Genomic DNA, 21,793 nt, shown 5'->3' with positions numbered 1-21,793 from the left:
AACCTCTGAATCAGCAAGAATGCTTTCCAATTCTTCAAAAGTGCTGTTCTTAAAATTTGTTTTGAACAATTTTACTGAAAAGCACAGACTGCAATAAGTGGATAACTAAACCTTAGCTGGGAAGTCTTTACCCTGGGTGGGTGCATGCGGCCTGTTGGGGTCTACTTCATTTATCTCCAGCCAAAATAACCTACCACCTCACTAAGGACACACAGCCATGCGCGGTCCCTCTACTGCACTGGCTGCTGATGAATGAAAAGAAATGGATAACATACACAATTTGAAATCAGCGTAGGATAGGCAGACTTCAGATGGGGAATCCCTCTTTAAAAAGCTTATTCCAGAAGCATAATTTCTTTTCAGAGGTATAATTTTGAAAAACTAAACACACATTTGCTTTGCTACTAAAAGTCAGATATATAAGGATATATATCTAACAGGGCTGAATGTGAAGATTTTCTTAGTTGAAACAAAGCGATTTATATCAGAATTTCCCTGGTTATTTCAAGGTTCTCAGTGTGGTAAATTGTTGCTGCATCAATTACTGTTTTTCCTGAAACGTAAACTATCTATTTCATTTTCAGGATGAATTATGTCATTCTACCAAAAAACGGATACAGGCATTGGTAGTAAACATCCGACTGAGATTCATGCCATTAACAAGAACAAATGACTATCAGCCCGATTTAGAGTCCCTCAGTGTATAATATTTGAAGTCTAAATAGCGGACTGGATATGCATTTTCATTTAGGAAAAACGGGTGTGGTTTGAGGATGGAGTGACAGAGAAAGCAGAGCAAACTTCGCATCATTTATGTTGATTTGTAAAGAGACTCAAACTACAGCTGACTTTTGTTTACTTGCTGTGCACTGACTCCCAGCCACATCTTCAAAGTAACCTTACTTGTATTCTAGCTTGTCCTGGTCTGAAATGCTATCTGGGTTTCCTTGTCAACATTTTGTCTTTTTTGTTCCACAACTTGCTAAGTTGTTTTTTCTTTTTCCCTTTCTTTCTTTGGTGGTAACATTTTGTATATACAACAGGACAGTGTATAAAACAAAAGGCAGAAAAAAATAGTTCATCTTTGCTTTTCTTATTTTTGTGTAGCAATGGACCTAAAATAAGGCAAAAAAAAAAAAAACTGAAAGGGAAATAAAGTGACTTGAAATGAACTGATGGAAGTATGTGGCAGTCTGTTTCTATGGCCCTTGAAGCCCACCAGTGCTGATGGAACATGTAGCAGGAAACAGAACAGAAAAAACTAAATTAAAAAGAAATCTGGCTTCTATCACCAGTTAATTATCTTTCTGGTTAATGATGCATGGGAATAGTTGGCTATGCATAAATTAATGGAAATCAGTGTTCATGGTTATTATTCCTTACCCTTTCCTCCTTATTTCTAGCCCTGCAACTGTTTCCCTCTTCTCTCTTTGTCCATATCTAAAAATGACATAAGTGTTGGTTCAAATATTTACAGCCTTGAGAAATCAATGAATATTCCTAACCAAATGCACCAAAAGTATCTTTTTTCTTTTTAAGATTTATTTATTTTTATTGGAAAGGAAGATATACAGAGAGGAGGAGAGACAGAATGGAAGATCCTCTGTCCGATGGTTCACTCCCCAAACAGCTGCAATGGCTGGAGCTGAGCCATTCCAGCCCGGAGCTTCCTCCAGGTCTCCCACATAGGTGCAGAGTCTCAAGGCTTTGGGCCGTCCCCGACTGCTTTCTCAAGCCACAAAACAGAGCTGGATCAGAAGCAGGGTTGCCTGGACCAGAACTGGTGTCCACATGGGCTTATCAACAAGGAAAAGCAAATAAAACAGGCGTTCAAGAAATTTAAGGAATATGTTACACTGGAAATGAATCAATAAAAGCTGATACATTAGAAACGAAGAATACAGTGAAGCAAATTAAAAGTACAGTGAAGAGTCCCCAAAACAGAATGAAGCAAGCAGAAGAATCTCAGAACTGGAAGATATTTCCTGTCACCAGGGGGAAACAAACAAAAATCTGGAAGCAGAGCTGGATCAGGGCAAAAAAAAAAAAAAGTATTCAAGAATTGAAAGACACTATTAAGAGACCTAATATAAGAGTTACTGGAGTCTCAGAAGGTGCAGAAAGAGATACTGGGATTAAAGGTGTATTCAATTAAAAATAAGGAAAATTTTCCCTGATCTGGAGAAAGAATTGGGAAACAAGATCCAGGAGGGGCACAGAACTCCCAACAGAGTTGATCAAAAGCAATCTTCACCATAACTCACAGAACTTTAAAATATGTCTCATTTACACATCCTCTTAAATATGTTTCTTGTGAAAATCAAGACACAACTATAATACACTTTGTATTCCATCTTACAGACTGATGTTAAGCATTGCACTACAGACTCAGTAGAAGATTCAGGTTACTTAATTTCCCAACATCATTTTATGTCAAAGGTGTGTGCTTAGTAAGTGGCGGTAAGATTAGCTTTTTCAGGGTTGACTGTGTGGCACAGTGGGTAAAGCCACTGCCTGCATGTCAGGCATCCCATATGGAAGATGGCTCGAGAACTGACTTCTCCACTACCTATCCAGTTGCCTGCTAATGTGCCTGGGAAATTATTAGAAGAAGATGGCCGTAGTGCTTGGGCCTCTGCACCTGCACGGGAGAGCCAGATGATGCTCCTGGCTAGCTCAGCCCTGGACACTGTAGCCATTTGGGGGGTGAGTTAGTGTATAAAGGATCTCTCTGTTTCTTTCTCTATCTTCCTTTCCTACCTCTGCCTCTCGGTAACTATGCCTTTCAAATAACTACAAAAGCCTGTAAAATAAAAGTGACGTGAACATTCAGTTATCTACATATTAATTTTTCCAAGCTGTCTGCAGTTCTTTCTCCAGCAGCTGAGGCTGCAGGTGCATTCATGCCTTGCCTATGCAGGTGGTTGTCTTACTCATCATCAGTCACTGGACATGGGATACAGCAGATAAAGCTATCTTTTTTTTCTCCTTATGTTTATTAAACATTTGAGAAAGGAAATTCAGTAATTTGCTTTTCCTCACACAATTTCTCTGCCAATGTTTACCTGAGTAAACAGGGCAGTCTGTCTACCAGAATCTTGGCCAGGGTTGCCTGATGGGGGTGTCGAGTCTTTTAAGGAATCAATTCTCCTTTTTTTGGAATCAGAAATCTGCAGGCACAGTTATTTTTGAGTGTGTACTCTGACTTTTCAGCCATAACCTAATTGATGCATTTTTCTAGCTGGAACCATATCAGGAAACACTCGTAACACTAATGAATTTAAACTTGGCAGTGATCAAGTGCTACCAAAGTCCAGCTACTTATGGTTAATAATTTTTAAAATAAATCAAATACTTGGAACTTAATTTTGCTCCAGGATCACAAATCTCCAGCATTTCTGCAGATGGGGAGCAAGGGGTGGGGATACAATATCACACATAAGTGGATTTTCTGGATGGCATACTTTTTAGGTAACTTCAAAAATTGCTTAAGTTTTATGAGAATATCTACTTTAAAACAGTAATGGCTTTCCTGCTTTTGTAAAGTACTTTTTGACCTTGTGGAAAATTGTGCTTCAGTACTGTGTTATTTCAAGGGTTTTTATTTTGGGGGTGGAGTTGGTTAAGCACCTCTCGCTTACTGTCAAAGGATACCGTTTATTGCCCTCAGCACATCTGTCTGAAATACTTTCCAATCCCTAGGGCTATTTTGTGGCTTAAAATTGCTCATGTGGGGCAGGAATTGTGGTGCAGTGCTTTAAGTAGCAACTTGCGACATTGCATCCCACCTTCTCATGTTGGATGGCTGGTTTCGCTCCTGGCTACTCCACTTCTGATTCAGCTTCCTGCTAATGTACCTGGGAAATTATTGGAAGATGGCTCAGTTACTTGGGTTCCTGCAGCCCAAATGGGAGGCCAAGAATGAATTCCTGGCTCCTCGCTTCAGCCTGGCACAACTCTAGTTGTTGTAGCCATTTAGGAGTAGATGGAAGATGGTTATTTTTTTTTCTCACCCCTAACACACGACCTCTCCTCTTTCCCTTAATCTGTCATTCTGCCTTTAAAGTACATACATCTTTGAAAATCTGATTTGAAAATAAGAACAAAGACTACAACTGAAAATATGAATAAATGGTCTCTCAGTGAGTGAAATGGAAGGGTTTACACTAAGATTTCATGATAAGGGTATGGTGTTCTAACACATACATTGTTTTTCCATCAGCGTGGGCTTTTATTTTCTTACTTCTTTCCTTGGCTCTATAGTTGAACTGTCTGTACACCAACCTTTTCAAAACTGGGTTTACTAATTTCTATGGTCACGCTGTCATTTAAACTTGCTTCAGTTTTCTAGTCACTTTGGAATATTACAAAACAATTTGAATTTATAGCTAAATAATATTGCTTTAAAAACTTTGAGTGCTGTGTCTGCATACTGTTTTCAAATAAAATCAGACATGTTATGATAACACATTTTCCTTCTTCGTTTTTCAATAATCTAACATAACTTTATTCATTGTAGATTATTAATGAAATAATGATTTTTTTCTGTCAATACAAATGATTGATCAAGTTAAGGTACTGAAAAGAGAAATAGTTTAGAGTTGGCAAAACATAGCATAAAACATAAGAATGTTAGTGACATTTCTTTGATATACTCAAATACTTTTTTTTAAGTCCGGCAAACATATAAGGTCTATTTACACTAAAAGTATATCCTCAGAAATTTTAAACAGAAACTGAAATGTAACAAATAAGTCATTTGTTATAAAATTTTCAAAAACTCAGAGCATGAAGCTGTTTAAATACAGACATGTTATTAAAAACTAAGACAATCCTAAAGCATATTTACTGCGCAGATAACAAGGCCATAAATTCCAGAACCATGGAATACATGAATTATTTCCAAATTATGAAATAAGGAACAAAATTATGCACAGCATTGTAATTAGTTGACCTAATACTTGCATAGGAAAAAAACTTTCTTTTTCTACCATTTAGCAATAAGTATTTGCTGCCTTAGCAGCTAAATCCATTTAATTAGTGATTCAAGGTTTAGCTCAAGCTTTTGGAATGTGTAATGTGTGATTTTTAAATTAAATATGAAGACTTTTTCATTGTATAAAACCAAAGAAAGCAAAATGAAACAGTAAGGGCAGCATTAGGAGCACAGCCTTACAGTTTTGCTCAAGAATATCTTCATTAAATATTCATTTTATATTGATCACTACAGATAAATATAATTAGATAAATATTGATTTCAGGACTTTAGCAGCTTTGAACCAACACTGATAATGGGCCCAAACTTAAAAAGCACAATGTTACTACTGGTAGAAAGGAAAAACCTATTACAATGAGTTTTGATATTGGTTGTAAGTTTTTAAAATATTGGGATGTTCTTTCTTTTTCTTTTTTTTTTTTTTTTGAGCTTTGCAGGTTTTTTTTTTTTTTTGAGGTAAAATGGCACAACAGTTTTAATACAACCACCAATCTTCACAAAATAATTTTTAAAACTTTGTGCCTAGGCTAGCAGCATCTGCACTGTGACATTACTAGACATACATAAGCATCTTTTCCCAAGTACAAATATTAAAAGCAGAGCAGCTTAAGCAATTGCCTATACAAAGATAGACAGACGCTGCAGGTTATTTTCTTCTTGAATCATTTTTGCTGTAGAGTAAATTGCAATTACATGTCAGTATGTTACTGCTCTATAGAATACACTTTGAGCTGTGAGGTATGGCAGCTCCCTGTGAGAGAGCTAACATGTAAACCTAAATATTTCGAGTGATTTATTTTTTAGCTGCCACAGATGTGAAAGACAAAAAAAAAAAAAAATCCAGCTTTCAAAGACCCCCAGAAAACTTATTTTTCCAATAATAATTTAAAAAAAAAAGATTAATCCTCAGCTGTTTCCTATCTTTTCCTTCCTGATGGGAACATTTTTGAATAGAGAAAGATAAATATTGAAATGAAGTTATGTTATGGGACTATGGAAATTAAAAGAAAAAGAAAACCCACCAGGTAACTGCTCATTTACTTTACATTAAGTTGAGAGCCTGATATATACATTTCAACTTTATAATTCAAGATTGCAGTTAAATACTTTTAATTGACCTGAACTGTTATGGTAATAAGAAATTAGGACATGCTTAATATTTTCTGAAGAGACCTTTAAATTCAGATGAAGCCAAAATTCCTTTAAAATGAAAGTTCTGCTCTGAGTTAAGTGGTTGAAAGTTGATAGCAAAAGCCATCATGGTTTAGCATTTCCATCACAGAACAAAGGTAACTGCTGCTTAAACATCCAATAAGAAATTAACATGAACCAATTAGCTGAAATTTGATGGTAAGACTGCCATTCTGTTTTGAATATTTTCAATATTTAAGTTTTATATTGTTGGAAATGAACACTAATATAGTTCTGATGTGGCCAAATTGTTTTATTTTAAACAGTTGGTCACTCACACATTATTCGAAAACAAATCATGATTGGATTAGCCTGGGTTAAATTTAACTTGGAAAATATCAGTGGAAGTACAGCAATTACAGAAATGAAATAAAACAACAAATGGTACAGGAAGAGCTTAGGTGAGTAAACAGATCAAAGGAGAAGTTTGCAGTGTATATGAAGAAAGACTAAACCTTCCACTGTGAGAGACTGTCTGTAATATACAGTGCTGGGCAGGCACTTTCGTGGCAATATAAAAATTAGAAGGGTTATAGAATATGGGAAATAACACCTGTAATTTAAAAAACAGAAATCTTTGCTTTTGGCCAGACTACCAGAGAAGACATATATCTATGAAACTAGTAAAAACAAATCCCTGCTAACTGCCTCATTTCCAAAGCTTAAAATTTCTAAAACTTTTAATTTAGTAATATGAAGCATCATCAGTTATTAGATCATGAAGAAATGTCTGCTGATCTATCCAACAGGTAATTATATATGGGAAAGTTGTGTTCCCTAGTACTTTACCAACTGGGTTATTGGAATACCTAACGCATCTACTCCACGAAATCTACAACACAAATGGCCTGTTCATACAACTGGATACTGGACCACAATGAAGTCAACAATATGTTTCAGGGCGATGGAATAGAAGGGAAATCAGAAGAGGGAGCAACCTGGGTTAATCAGAATTTTTAATAGAGCAACCTTGATTAATTCCCATTCTCCCCCCCCCCCAGCTTTTATCGTGTTATTACAATATAGGGAATTCTTTCTTTTTACTAGTAAAGAACACTTTTTAATTGAGAAAAATTTCAAGCCAACTTGGATCTTTGCATCTTGATTGCTTTTAGAAATACAAATGTTTTTATTTATTTATTCATTACACAAAGAGATCAAGCAAGAAGGGGGGTTATCTGAATTATCTGTTATTTCACTCCCCAAATTCCTGTAAGCGTGGCAGCTGGGTCAGACCAAAGCCAGGAGCTGTTATCTGCAATCAGCTTTCCCACATGGATGGCAGGGATCCAACCATTTGAACTATTACTGCTGCGTCCCATGGTGTGCATTAGCAGGAAGTTGAAATCAGGAGCAGTGCTAGGACTTGACCCAAGGCACATTGATATGGGATGCAGGTGGCTCAAGTGGCATCCTAACAGCTAAGCCAAAAGTCTGTTCTGGCAAAAGGATATAGGATCACACAGCTAATGTACTACCAGTTCATCATTAATGCAGTCAGTGAGTTAACAACAGATCATAGTACAAAATATTGAATAACTACCTGGATTTTTTTCGCATAAAATGAGTGATCTAATAACCTGTATTGACATGATGTAGTTAAAGTTCAAGTTGACTAATAGTAGACATATGGTCATGTTAGAACTAGAAAAAATAATTATCAAAGAACCCTTTTATACAACTTTGAGTTACATATAATGGAATAATTTTAAGGGAAACCATTATGATTACGATTTTTTTCATATTCACTTTAACCACCCAGCTTAGAAAGAGACAAATTGTGAGTAAAGAAGAAATAAGAATTTTCTTATATTACAGGATGAGACTCTTCGAACTGTGTGATTTTAAAAAATCTCTTCCACCTCTTATGTAACTTTCCTCCCAGGTTTTTATGGTGTTGAAACAATAAAACTTTCTAGGAAACTTGTAGCAGTTTGTTGTAAAGATTATTAGGGTACCAAAATTTCCTGTTTCTAGAATTGACAACTTCATCAACATTTGTATTTGATTTACTGTATGATATCTATTTCATAGGGTTCAATAAAGTGTGCTCTGCTCTTAAATTATATCTAAAGAATAAAACCAAACATTTTACTTTTAAATTCTTGATGTGATTCTTCATTAGATTGCTGTTGTTCTTTCTGTTTTTTGGTTTTTTAAAATCTGTTCAATTGTCTTTACTTCACTTTCAGGAGAGTCTACTGTCTACCTGAAACCAAATTCTTTCTTCAACCTAGCAGTGGCAAGTTTCCTTCCCAGACTTTCTTAGGTCTTGAAGGGAATCCAGTGGAACTGTCACCTACACTTTAACCACACCCCTATAATAAGCATGTAACAAATAATTCTGAGACTCATCTTAATAGCAGGGAAGCCAAGATGTCTGCCAAAGTTCTCACAGGAAGCTAGTGGTGAAAGAAGAAATAAAAACCAGGTTTTTAGGGCACAGCAAGGCATTTTGTGTGGTCTCCCACACTGTTTCTCTTTTGAACTTCTCAATTCCAAAGCAAAAATACCATAGCTACAATGCCACCAAGGACGCTGGCCTTACATACCAAGAGACGATCAGCTTGCTTGCTTTGTTCTCTCAGAGTGTCAAAACAACACTGTGTGACAGAGCTAGATGTCATGTGGAGGAAAAGATCAAGTGGAACACTCACAAATTCCCAGTTTTGGTTTCTGGTACCATGTTGCCCTGAATGATACATACCATGGCCATCATCCAGAAACTCTGTGATGGTGGCTGAGGTACACTTGGACCACGGCTTGGAGGCTTCGATACTGGTGAGGATGGATGACATTAAGCGCTTATCTTCCGTGGAGCCAAAGTTCTCTTCACAGAATTTGGAATCATCGTGAGACAGGCCAAGGAGATGTCCTAAGGGAAGAAACAGAGGAAGTGAAAATAATAGGTGACTTTCAATTTTTGTTTTTCAACACAATTACACTAGCACATGATTTTTTTCCACTTGATAGTAGATGAGTTCATTTTCATGAACTTTCTCACCCAGATGCTGGACAACCTGGGAAATAAAAGCTGCATATTACTGGTAGAACAATTACGTTTGGTGAACATTGAGATGAATACTGAAAAGCTCAGCTCAGGAGAGGATGTTTGCCTACCTCGTTTGGACTGCATATGCTCTGTGACATACATAAACACTTATTTAGAATCAGAATCTGTGAAGCAACTGTGGGTTATGTCATTGCCCTCACTACGTATTATGTTGATTGTTGAATTTTCTGTTTTCTCTGATGAACCATAAACCCCATGAGATCAAAGTGCTTCTCCCCTCATTCACTACTGAAACTCCTGTATTTAATTTAATGCCATGCAAGTTGCAAACACTTAATAGACAACTTTTAAGTACCATTTTAAGTACTATTTTCTTCATCAAGAAATTAAGTGGCTAGCTGTATGAGATGACGTGAGGAGGAAAAGAAGAGAAGTGAAAGTAAAAACTTTCTGGTTTCATAAAAGTGTAAACGTGCTCTTCCTCTTCATTGCTTTTTGTCATTTAGTGAATTATGAGTGTTTACTTGTCTCCCAACCAAACTGAAGATTTTGAAAATATGCCCATCATGGAGTCAGCTTCAATGCTGGGAGAAAAATAGATAATGTAAGCGAAAGGATTTTTCTAAAAGCACTCATCTAGGTGGTATTTTGGGCTTTAGTTTCCCCACCATGTTCTTGGCAATTCCAGCAGATGTCATTTCTATTGTGTCATGGTAAATATTATTTTACATAATGGATAACTGCTGATTTCTAATCCAAGTAAATTGCTTTGCATTGCATAACATCATTTTCCTTTGCTCTAAAGATAAAATAACATTCTTTAATAAATCCAAATGCTGCTAAAATTGCTAGTCTCAGCAGTTTGTAGAAAACTCTGAAAAGTAGACAATAAGTCACCCTAATGGTGTCTTTTTAGTAAAGCTTGCTAGAATACGAGGAAAACCACTTATAACGATGTGGAAAGTAATGCTGCCAACTGATTACTGCATTTTCCTTGGGTTCTTGATGCCAAATTCAAGAACTCTGGCCAGGCTATCAGGAGTTCAGTACACATCAATGAAATCCAGCTGAGATGAAATCCTTCATGCTGCATTCCCACTACTTTTGGCCAACTCGTTAAATCACTGACACCTCATAACAAAATTGTTCACTGAGCAGCTGACTTCTGTTGTGGTTCCAATTAAATAAGTAGGGCTCAGTCACCTTCCAAATCTTCCCATTCTTGTGTTTTTTAAAGATTTTTTTTTTTAGTTGTTTACTACGGTAAGATTTACTAGATGAACACATATTCTCTGGGAAGCCCATTCACCTTTTGTTGGGTCAGTAGCATGAATGTGTGCCATACTATAAAGTATGTCTCAAATAACATACAAATGGTTAGCAGAAGCTCATTTAGTTTTTGAGTGACGTATTCAGGGATGTCAGAGTGCAGAAAAACAAAATTCTTCAATCATGTCCTTTTAAAAACTGCTTAAATTATGTCCAGTACTTGCTATGAGTGCTCTCTGACCTTTGTGAACTTCTCTAAGGCAGAAACTATCAGTTAGGAGTGTGGGATTAACATGGCAATTTCACACTGCAGGCTTCGCCCCACATCCTTCTGGCATAGAAAACAGAGAAAGCGGCCCAAAATGACCTTTGTAGCATGATATTTACTTGAATCTTGGCTTACATTTTTCCAATGAAACATTAGAATATTGCATTCTGTTTCATAAGACAGTCAAGTTTATTTAATGGAGTAATAGTCTTTTCTTCCAAATCTATATAAATTACACTTTTCATATGTATTTTTATTATTGCATCAAGGGATTTTCACTTCATTTGGAGAGAAGATTTTGAGATTCCTATTTAAAATGCAGGCCATATGGCAAATACCAATTACACTTTGAAGGGTCTATAAGAATATCTCACTTTTTTCTTGTATACAGAGAGGCAAGTCATAGAATGTTCAAGATCCAAACTATGTAAGTAAAACAGTTTCCTTTTCAAGTATCTTGGCATAATTTTATGAACCATTTGGCATGCTCTTGGGCATAATATTATGAATTTTATGCCTCCTGAATTTATTAATTTGTCAATGTGAGTGAATTGCTACCACAGATAAACACACAATCCTACCACAGAAGATTGTCATTCTGAGCATGCCCAGCTCCTAGCTCCACCTCAACCAGAACTAGAGTGGGTATGAACCTTTTTTTTTTTAGTTTTCTGTGCCAGGAAGACACAGGCTGTGTGAGGGTCAGCTGGGCAATATCAACAGAGAAAGACTGTGAGCTGGCTGAGAGGCATGGGCAAAAGGAAGAACATTTCAGCATCCACAAAAGCAGAAAGCCTGTTCCTGAGTGACTGGAACCAGGGCACAGGGAGAGGCCCACATGACTTCCCTTCAGAAGCTGGATGGGACTTGGAAGGGGAGAGCAATGTGAGGGATGCTTGGATGCTCTTTAGGAAAGATGTGACACACATACTAAGAGTTGTGCACAGCCAATGGAGTGGGGGTTTTCCAGTGTGGGCTGCCAAACAGTTTTGCTAACACGATTGATGTCTATCTATAACTTGTCCACATCATTCAGCCTTGCATTGACAAGGTGCATATAAAAGCATCAACCCTTTTAAAGGGACACTCACACTGAAGCCAATACACTACCACACAAAAGTTCAAGAAAATCTAGAACCTAGCAAATTTAATATCAGGTCACAGCAGACAGCCATGTATTTCAAGGAGGGGTAGTGGGGGGATTACAGAGAACTGAGCACAGTATTTGGCTTTGGTGGCAGCTGCCTTTCCAGATTCTGTCCATAAATTACCCACAGAGATAATGAAAGCCAATGGTATGGTTTGCAGATTAAGAATTTCTGAGACAAGTAGCTCCCAGCAGCTTTCCCAAAATATGGAGTTAACCAGTCATGCCCCCAGAGAATAATGAAGAATACCAAAAAAGTGGTGGAGAAAATGTTTACAATGCCTAAAGAAGGCTGTCATTTTCATGTAATTGTGTTATGCAATGTTTTCTGTTTGATTGTTTTCCAGCAGCAAATAACAACACAGTGAGTGGAAGGATGAAATCTTGATGAATTGAGAAACCTATGGAAAAGGAAATTCTTGAAGCAGGCACTTGGTGCAGCAGTTAGGATGCTGGTTGGGAGGTCTGCATTCCATATCAGAGTGCCTGGTTCTATTCCAGGCTCTGATCCTGAGTCAGCTTCCCGCTGATGTGCAATTCAGGAGGCAGTAAATGATGGCTCAAGCAATTGGATCTCCGCCAGAGATCCAGATTAACTTCGAGCCTGGTTCAGTCTTAGTTGTTAAGGGCATTTGGGTAGTGAGGCAGCAGGTAGCAAACTCTTCTCTCCATGTCTGTCTTGCTGCCTTTCAAACACATAATTGCATTTTAAAATACAAAAACGATTTTTCTTTTGTTTTGGAAAGATACAGATATACTTCTTTCTTGGCAGTTCAGAGTGTGGAAAGAAAATGGTGGGGAAGATTCCAACTAACTCTAAAGAGCAAAGGAAGAAATTTTCAGCAGTTCAAGCAAGTTCCTTCTTTCTTTCTGCATACTAGGTTGTGTAGAGGCCTGGTGAGAGGGAAGGTGGGCAGGTGGGTAGAGGAGTGGCGAGTTGTGGTCGTGGTGGTGGTGGAGGTGGAGCGTTGTTAGGACTTAAAGCTGAGTTCCTAAAGTTTTGCTTTAGGACAAATCAGTATTCCTGTTTAGATTCATTTGTTATCAACTGACATGCTAAAGATGGAAAAGCAGCTTTAGCAATTTGCTTACAAAACTTTCTTTCTAATGCTTGATGATACAATTGGAAATTTCTCATGTATAATGCTGAGGCAGTTAAGAGCCAACGCACAGAAATAAATAGCAAGCAGTTACTTGATAATGTTTCTAGTATGATAATCCTTTTTAAAAATAAAGTCTAATAGGTGACATATAATAAATGTGATCTTTGAAAAGTCCAATATAGATGGAAAGAATGGGTCGCTTACTTAAATTCACAAGTGAATCTAGTGTTAGAAAGAAAACCTGAGACAAAATAGACATTTCCTCCACAGGCAAGCTTCTAATTCAACTCACGTATTGCTGTACAAGTAGGTATGACTTAGAACATTAACTTCAGGAAGGAAATTGCTTGTTTTTCTAAACTTTGGTGTGAAAATTAAACAGAATTTCATAGTCTTGTTTCCTGATTCCAAAGTGACCAGTGATTAAGGGGACAGAGTACCACATCCTAAAAAAGTCCCAAGTAGTTCTGTAATGTGTTTACTTGGGACAGCACGGCATGGCTGAAGCAGCTGTTTCTTAATGAAGTCATGTTTTTATTTTATCTAATTTTCCAGCTGGGATTATGGAGGTTCAAGACGATCTTACAAGGGGTGAAAAGTGAGTCAACAGCTTATGTGAGACCAGAATCTAGAATCACCTGAAGAAGGCCATCTTAAATTCTAGTGATTGAGTTGTGTATGTCTACTCCAACGTGTATTCCATACGGAAGGTGATTCACTCTCCTTTCAAAACACTAAATATGAGTGGTAAGCTTGGTGCCAATTTTGTATTCTGGAAGGAAGAAAACTTTTTTTTTGCACAGCATACACTAGCGGCATCAATATACTTTTGAGTCAATGGTTATGTCTTTCAAACGGATTATTGTATAAAAATACTTCAAGGAAAGAAGTCTTGGGTTCCAGAGCCAGATGAATTATGTTCAAATTTTAACCTAGCAGTGTTGATCTCAAGGTTAGAAACTTCTGGGTGTTCTGGTTTTCTCTTCTATTGAGTGATCTGTAAACACTACTTATCTCTGGACATTGGTGAGGATTAAATAGTGAAGAAGAGTTGGGTGTTTAGGACACACGAGCTTTGGTGTCCTCCCAGATTTCCTAGGACTAATTTCCTTAGTCACATGCCAGTACTCAACAGTTTGAATGCATTTTAGTGTTATTAAACAACTTCATTCTGGAGGGGAGGGAAAGCTTCTCCAAGAGAAAGAAGAATTGAAATTTGATTTCTAAAAATAACTGACAATAAACATAAAATCTCTCAGTGATGCCAGCTAGAAAGCAAAGCCATATATTTCCACCTCACATCTACGGCACCAGGAAAGCACGGTGTGCCGTTGCTCCAAACCGGAAAGAAAAAAGTGCTCAGTTCATCTTGATTAAAGCCATGAGTTTGTGGGTAAACACCCAAGTTTAATCCCAGCTTCCTCTGACCTCACATCTCACATCCAGTCCAACCTCTGATTCTGTGTATTGTGCTTTGGTCTGTGGTGCTTTGAGGGCCTCAGCAGCTTTTTCAAACATGGCCCTGTTTAATCTAATCATCCATGGGAGAACAGTCCCATGAAGATCAGCACAACTGGAGAACAGCCTCTAACCACAGCAAAACATAGGCAGCCTGCTGTTGTGTCTCAACCACTTCCTAGATTTCAGCTGAATACAGGGTCTTGACTTTTGAAGTTGCCTGGCTTTAGCTCAGGAAGCACGCGGAAGCCTTTCATTCTGGAGAGATTCACTTAGCACATTTTATAATTAACTAAAATAAAGCAAAACTTTGGAATGTTTGCAAATGATGGATTTCATTAATCTAAATAAAATCAGATTGTTCTCCTGAGTGTCTGGGAAGCTGGCTCTACATCAACAAAACTATGTTTTAACAAGCATGTGTGTAGCAGGTGAAATCTTTATTATTACAAGTTGTTAATAAAAATCTGACAGGTTAAAAATACAAACTCAGGCTATAAATTCAGCATTAACTTGAAAATATCTGAGTTCACATTTGGCTTGTAAAGGGCTGCAGATACCTTCCTGCCTCCACTCAGCATACATGAATGAGGACTGTATTTTTGAATGTGTAAAGTACCTTTCAGAAATGTCCTAACAATGTATGCATCTATTAAAGTCAGGCGGAAAAGAACTCAACATCTGTCAACATCATCTTCCAGAAGCCTGCATCGTCATCACTTATCTATGTACTTCCAAAAGTTTTGTTCTTTTTCAAAATAATTAGCAGAAAAAAAGAAGTGTAATGGTTATCAAGCAATTCATGAAAAGAATAACTTCTCTGCACCATTCATTTGCCTCTTTCCCTAATGAGTTTGTGTAACCTAACCCTGTAGCTGGAAACAGTGTAACATAGGGTCTTTGGTTTTGTCTCTAACTTATTCATCAAATTTCAGTGGAGGAGATTTTCAAAGACAAGGAGTAAAAGAAAAAAAATGGAAAATTTTGATCCATTTTTTTTCGCTGAAAAAAATTTTTTTTTAAGATTTATTTTTTTTTATTTGTATTACAAAGTCAGATATACTGAGAGGAGGAGAGATAGAGAAGAAGTGGAGCTGCTGGGATTAGAACCAGCGGCCACATGGGATCAAGGCGAGGATTTTAGCCACCAGGCCACGCTGCCGAGCCCCCAACTTTGAGTTTTAAATCTCTATTCACAAAAAGAGAGAGCACTTGGGTACTTATATGCGGAGTTTTATTTCAATTCCTGAAAATTGTGTTCCTAAGTAAATATATAGAAGAAATGAAGTAAAAGATTATGACACAGGCTTGGAAATTTTCTCCCAATTTATGCTTTAAGTACAGCAATAATTTACACTGCTTGCATGAAAAAAATGCATACTATGGATTGCAGCTAAAGTAAATTCAGAACACTCTGGAAATAGGCTTTAAAATCTTGTTTTCATCACTTGACACAGCTTCTATATGTAATTTTCAAATAGGAAAAGTAGCAAGTATCTAGTAAAACAGAAGCAGAGGATGGAGCGGTGGGAAAAAGCACAAAAATAGTCAAGTAGGATTAGAATCCAGAGTTTAGTTAGTGTGGATATTAGCTCAATGAGACAGAATAGTGACCGGCATGACCCAACTCTCCCTGGCTGTACAGCAAGACTAAGAGAACCTACAATACATGCTCATATCATTTGTGCTAAAGCAAAGTCAAAGTAGACAAAAATGAATGAAAACTAGGTTCCTTTATGTATGTGGAATCGAATTCTCATTTCCCTGCTGGTCATTATTACAGCATGGGCCATATATAATGTACAAAGGGAAATCAAGTAGGTAGGGCTTGGATGATGGAGAATAAGTTACACAGAATTCTAATTGAAGTAAACAGAGATGAGTTAACCAAGGAATTGAAAGATTACAAGAGCATAATCATCTGTCGAAGATTCAGGTTTGATTTTTGCTCAGGAGGGCACCTCAGAAATATCATGAAAAAATAAGTGGTAAATTCATTTGTGCGTAAACATTTTAAATCTATACATAACTTTTTTTGAAACAAATGCAGCTTGCTTATTAAAATAAAAGCAAGGATGTTCTCCCATAACTTTTCATATACAAATTATTATTCATTTTTGAAACTGTCCATGAACACCTGCATTGTTTCTACACTGTTTTCTTTTATATCTTTATCTAATATCCTTAACATTTTAAGAAAGCTTCTTATTAGACATTCAGATAAATATAGCTTTAATATTGCATTTGTTCTCATCAGCATTTGGCTTCTGACCTCTCTGGCAGCTGCATCTGTGCAGCAAGGACCTTAGGATTACCGATTCAGGTGGGCTGGGAAGGCTGCGGTGTAAGGTTCTTCCATTCAGTCTCGTTTCTTTGAAGCCAAAGCAGCCCAGAAGAAGCTGTATTCATTGCCACAGTATCACAGAGGAAGATCACCTCAGAGACCAGGTGAAAGTAAAAAGGTAGTAACCTTTCTTGCAAGGAATGAACAATTTCATTCTTCCAAGATCAGGATTTAGAACTCAGGATCCTGTGCACGGAGGGTGCCAACATTCAGCTTTCTTGCTTATTTCCTATAACTTCACCTGGCTTACGGACTCCCGAGCTGTTGCTTTCCCAGACATTTAGCACCACTCTTTTGGGATTGCCTTCACTCTGAATAAAAGTGATTAATGACTAGCATACCATTCAAATATCCTCTCCTTAATTGCAATACTTAATTACAATACTCTCTGGAGTATTTGGACTAAATCCTCTTTGTTTCCACTGCAGCTTGAGCAAAATGTTACCTTGAGCAGCTCTCCTGTGTCTTTTACTCACACATATACTAAGAACTGTAACAAATATTGATTATAGTTCTATGCTGGGATGCACCTTTATCAGCTGTTTCACGCCTTTCCCACCTGTTTTTATTGCAGCATAACCTTCCCAGCCTACCTGAATCGGTAACCATATGGTCCTTGTTGAACAGATGCAGCTGCCAGAGAAGTAGGAAGCCAGATGCTGATGGGAACAAATGTTTTTATTGGTAAGGGCAGATGACACATGAAGATATAATCATGCCCCTGAAGTTCAAGTGGTATATGCATTCAAAGGGACATCAGTTCTTGCAGTGCACGCATGAGAGACTCACACCTCATTATTAGGGAGGGAAGTCAACGTTTCTGACTTTGAGACAGCAACAATGGACACAAGGATAGAGTTGGGACTCCGTCTTAGATTTTGGCTTTCATCAGTAAAGATGCCCAGGTAACAACAAATTATTGTATTGAGTTATTCTTAGTAATGCAGTTGGATGACTATTTACCTTCAAATTTTGCGTTTCCTTGCTTAGATGTTAAAAAGGATTTCCATTGTGAAAATTAGTGCTACAAGACTAAAGAACTGAAATTCATATGTGTCAATGTATTAACGTTTTTATATCTTTGATAAGAAATTTCTTTAATTCCTTAAAGAAAATGCAGTTACAAATTCTCCGTCTACAGGAATAAAAAGCAAATGTTTTAAGGGCCATTTAAGAATTCTGGTTTTACTTTTAACACAAAAGCTATCTAATAAAATAAGTATGATAATTCACAAAGCATGCTTTGCCTCCAAAAAGATGATGTTGAGCTGGTACATATACATATGAAAGAAAGAAGATATAAATCACACAGGCTAACAGAATTCTATCCAATTTCATCCCTAACACAACTTGCTAAGATAGTCACTACTACCCTGAAATGTACATATGAAACCTAACCTTAGAGAGTTTAAGTAATCAGATCCATGAGACGTAAGTAGAAATTATTTTTGCAAGACTTGTGCTCAGTTCTCATGAACAAATCCTACTTCCTAAGTCAATTTCTCATACATATAGCAGCCTAGGTCAGCAAGAAGCACGTAAGATTCCCTATTTGCGGAGTAGTTTTCTAGAAACAATTCTGCACTAATTTGATCAATGTAGGAGTTAGATATGTTTCTTGTAACAGATAAATTGGGTAAATGAGAGTTCAGAGTGGCAGGCTTGGCCTCATCAGCCTTATTAAGAACTAGATGAGAAAACTTACAAGTGGTAGGCTTCCTTCAACAGGAAGTTAGAATTATTACTCAAAATGAAGGAAAATGGGTTGAATTTCTTGCCAAGAGATGCACCTTGGATGAGTCAATGCCACCCTGGACAACTTGTAAAGGAATATGATACATTTGGCTTAGGAGCTATTTAGCGGTGCTTGAAAAGACAGAAATCAGCCAGCAGCAGTAGCAAACGTGTCTTTGACTTTTAAATCACACTGACAAAGGCAACATCTACTGTGCTGCTGACTTTTCCTTCTCCTGTATTAGTTAACCCTAAAAGTGCAAATATAAACAGATTTAATTCCCAACGGTCCTTCTGAACCAGGAGAAATCTGGAATTAATTGCCAAGTATTTGGGTTTCTGTTGCAGCTGTTACAAGTGTTTGATTTGGCGAGGGAAGAGAAAAGGCACTGCATACCAATTTCGTGAGCCACGGTGAAAGCTGCGTGGAGCCCATCATCTTCAATCACAGCACAGCTGCGCTCCGGAGAGCATATGGTCCCAACGTCTGCCATTCCCAGTGTGTCACAGGAATGATGCCCACATAAATCCTGTCCGGGAGAAAGAAAGAAATCATTAAACCCAATTTACATCCAGAAGGAGCCACCATGGAAAGCCACTTGCTCACCCCAAATGGCAAGCCTGGAATATGTTTAGAGTATCACCTGTTCAGTTTTGCAAATGTTTCAAAGGCAAGCCTAAGGCAGCTACTACTCTGAGATCGCCTGGGACTCAGACCATGGAACAATAACAGAACTCCATTGATGGAAAAGATGTTTTAGGAACGAAGCTTATTTGTTGCAATAGCAGCCACAGCCTAAAAAAAAAGTTGATATATATGTATATGTATATACATATATATATATAAAGATTCATATATGGCCATACTTAGCAAACTCCTTACATTTTGTCCAAATTCATTCTGAATTCATCAGAAGCCAAACCTAAAATTCATTTCTTTCACAGAGGTTGCAACAACACATTTGCAACAGAATGTTTGTATTGGTTACTTGGACAGAAAATTGAATTTTAACCCAGAACTGTAATTCTTCAGAGGATCATTTCCTAATTTCCAAATAAAGTTCTAATTTCATAGGTTTCATCTTAGGCATGTATACACTCTCATTAATAGCCTTTACTATAGTGTTTCTAATACTCATTAATCTTCAGAAACTCTATGTAATATATTATTGAAGTATAAGTGCTTACATGTATTTTTCTGGTGAGAAGTTGTGTGACTGTTATGGCTATCTTAAAGGGAACATTATCTCACCCCACTAACAAAAAAATTGATCAATTTATATAAAAGATTCACCAACAATCCTTAAGATATAAAGCATGAAAAGAAAACCCAAGTCAAAGATTTGACGTAACAGATGTTTAATGGTAATCTTTCCCTTTAATTACTACTAGGGCATTAAATAATATGGGATTTCTTGGGCTCTTTATTTTTTTTTTCAATGAAAATCAACTAACACTGTGTTCAATTATAGCCAAATAGCAAGATAATAAGCCAACTGGTAAGCATGTTAATAAATGCAGAAGAAAAACACTAACAGCAAAACATTAATTAATATGAAAGAAAACTGTGTAACAGTTGAAATAATAAGTACCATTTCTATTAAAATTTTCTTTGTATCTCCATTGACGGCAATGTCTAATTTATCGTGGGAGTGTAACATGTACGTAACTGAAGTGAATGCAGATTGTCCTTAAATTGACAAGTGCATGATGATACTACTGCACAGTGTCATAATGCCATTGATTCGTCAACGCCTTCCCTGGTTTGCTGCACAAAAATCCAACTTAGGCAATTTTTTAAAAAAAAGATATGCCCTATTCTCTCCCTTTACTAATTTTAAGGTCTTTATTACGTTCTATGTAGTTTGATTTCCCAGCTGTGATGAATTACAGTACGGTCACTGTGTTATTGTAGCTTCAGACACTGGAAATCTCAGCCAACTTGCCTGAAGAACTAAGGCACCAAACCCACAATGGCCTTCCAAAGTCTCCTGCATATCCTCATATGTCATCTCCTGGGATCCCAAATTACAGCTGTTGAGAACAAATTAGTAGTTTTTAAAATTGAAATTGGAATATTCTTTTGCATAATAATCAGTCTTTGAGATAATAATATAGCCCAATACATTTTCATTTCTCCTGCCTCTTCCAACAAAATTTTGTAGTTCTAGGATTAAAACCCAAGTTACTAGTAGGCACCATATCTTACTTCTGAACACATATATTTTTAAGCTAATTATCTTCACAATCTAGAGCTAATTTATCTTCAAGTAATGTAATCTGAGTATTAACTTTTTACGTCTTATTGCTTACCTAACTAATAAGTTTGGAGAAAAACCCACAACAGAAGGAAATGGCCCTCTTGTTTTGAATAGAGTTTAAACTGAAATATGAAAATCTGCTCACTGTTAATCAGTTGCTCATTAGCATCATCAAACAACCTTGCCAATCTTGAGTTATATCTGGCCCTTCACCATAAAATCGTGCACATGTGACCAGATTATGAATAGAAGCACTGATATTTTTCTAAATACACTGACAAAGCCTTTTGATGGAATAACCAATATCGCCATATTTCTGCAGATATAAAAACACAAATGGGCAACCTTTCTATTTGCATCACATGATTTCAATATTTAGCAGCATAATTACACTTTAAAATCTGCAATGGGCCTCTGAATTTGTGATTAAATTTTTGTCTCATTACATTAAAACTATGTTTCATATTATTACAATTGCAACATGTCACATTCATATCTACTTTTTTGGTGATAATGTATAACAAAATTATAGATACAAACCTCACTGATGTTTATAGGATTTTTAAAAATCAGATTAAGTGTAAGAATACTTTGAGTAGGGCCCGGCGGCGTGGCCTAGCGGCTAAAGTCCTCGCCTTGAATGCCCCCGGATCCCATATGGGCGCCGGTTCTAATCCCGGCAGCTCCACTTCCCATCCAGCTCCCTGCTTATGGCCTGGGAAAGCAGTTGAGGACGGCCCAAAGCTTTGGGACCCTGCACCCGCGTGGGAGACCCAGAAGAGGTTCCTGGTCCTGGCATCGGATCGGCGCGTACCGGCCGTTGCAGCTCACTTGGGGAGTGAAACATCGGATGGAAGATCTTCCTCTCTGTCTCTCCTCCTCTCTGTATATCCGGCTTTCCAATAATAATAAAAATCTTTAAAAAAAAAAAGATGAGAGAGAGAGACAAAAGGAAAGAAGCAAGATTTCAGATGAGATACTGGATTACTGACCACATGTGGATCTCATA

General features: G+C 37.1%; 1 protein-coding gene across 1 annotated transcript in view; it reads right to left on the bottom strand.

Annotated features, from left to right (window-relative positions):
* ADAMTS5 (ADAM metallopeptidase with thrombospondin type 1 motif 5) overlaps window positions 1-21,793 on the bottom strand; it is a 42,954-nt gene that overhangs the window by 12,698 nt on the left and 8,463 nt on the right. The window contains exons 2-3 of the mRNA XM_004588591.2: window positions 18,921-19,053; window positions 8,895-9,062 (exon numbers count right to left, since the gene is read on the bottom strand). Coding sequence (XP_004588648.2) covers window positions 8,895-9,062; window positions 18,921-19,053 — 301 coding nt within the window. The remainder of the gene's footprint in view (window positions 1-8,894; window positions 9,063-18,920; window positions 19,054-21,793) is intronic.

Source organism: Ochotona princeps, chromosome 3 (genome assembly GCF_030435755.1).
Source record: "Ochotona princeps isolate mOchPri1 chromosome 3, mOchPri1.hap1, whole genome shotgun sequence".
Taxonomy (NCBI): domain Eukaryota; kingdom Metazoa; phylum Chordata; class Mammalia; order Lagomorpha; family Ochotonidae; genus Ochotona; species Ochotona princeps.
This window is presented reverse-complemented; position numbering and strand designations above follow the sequence as displayed.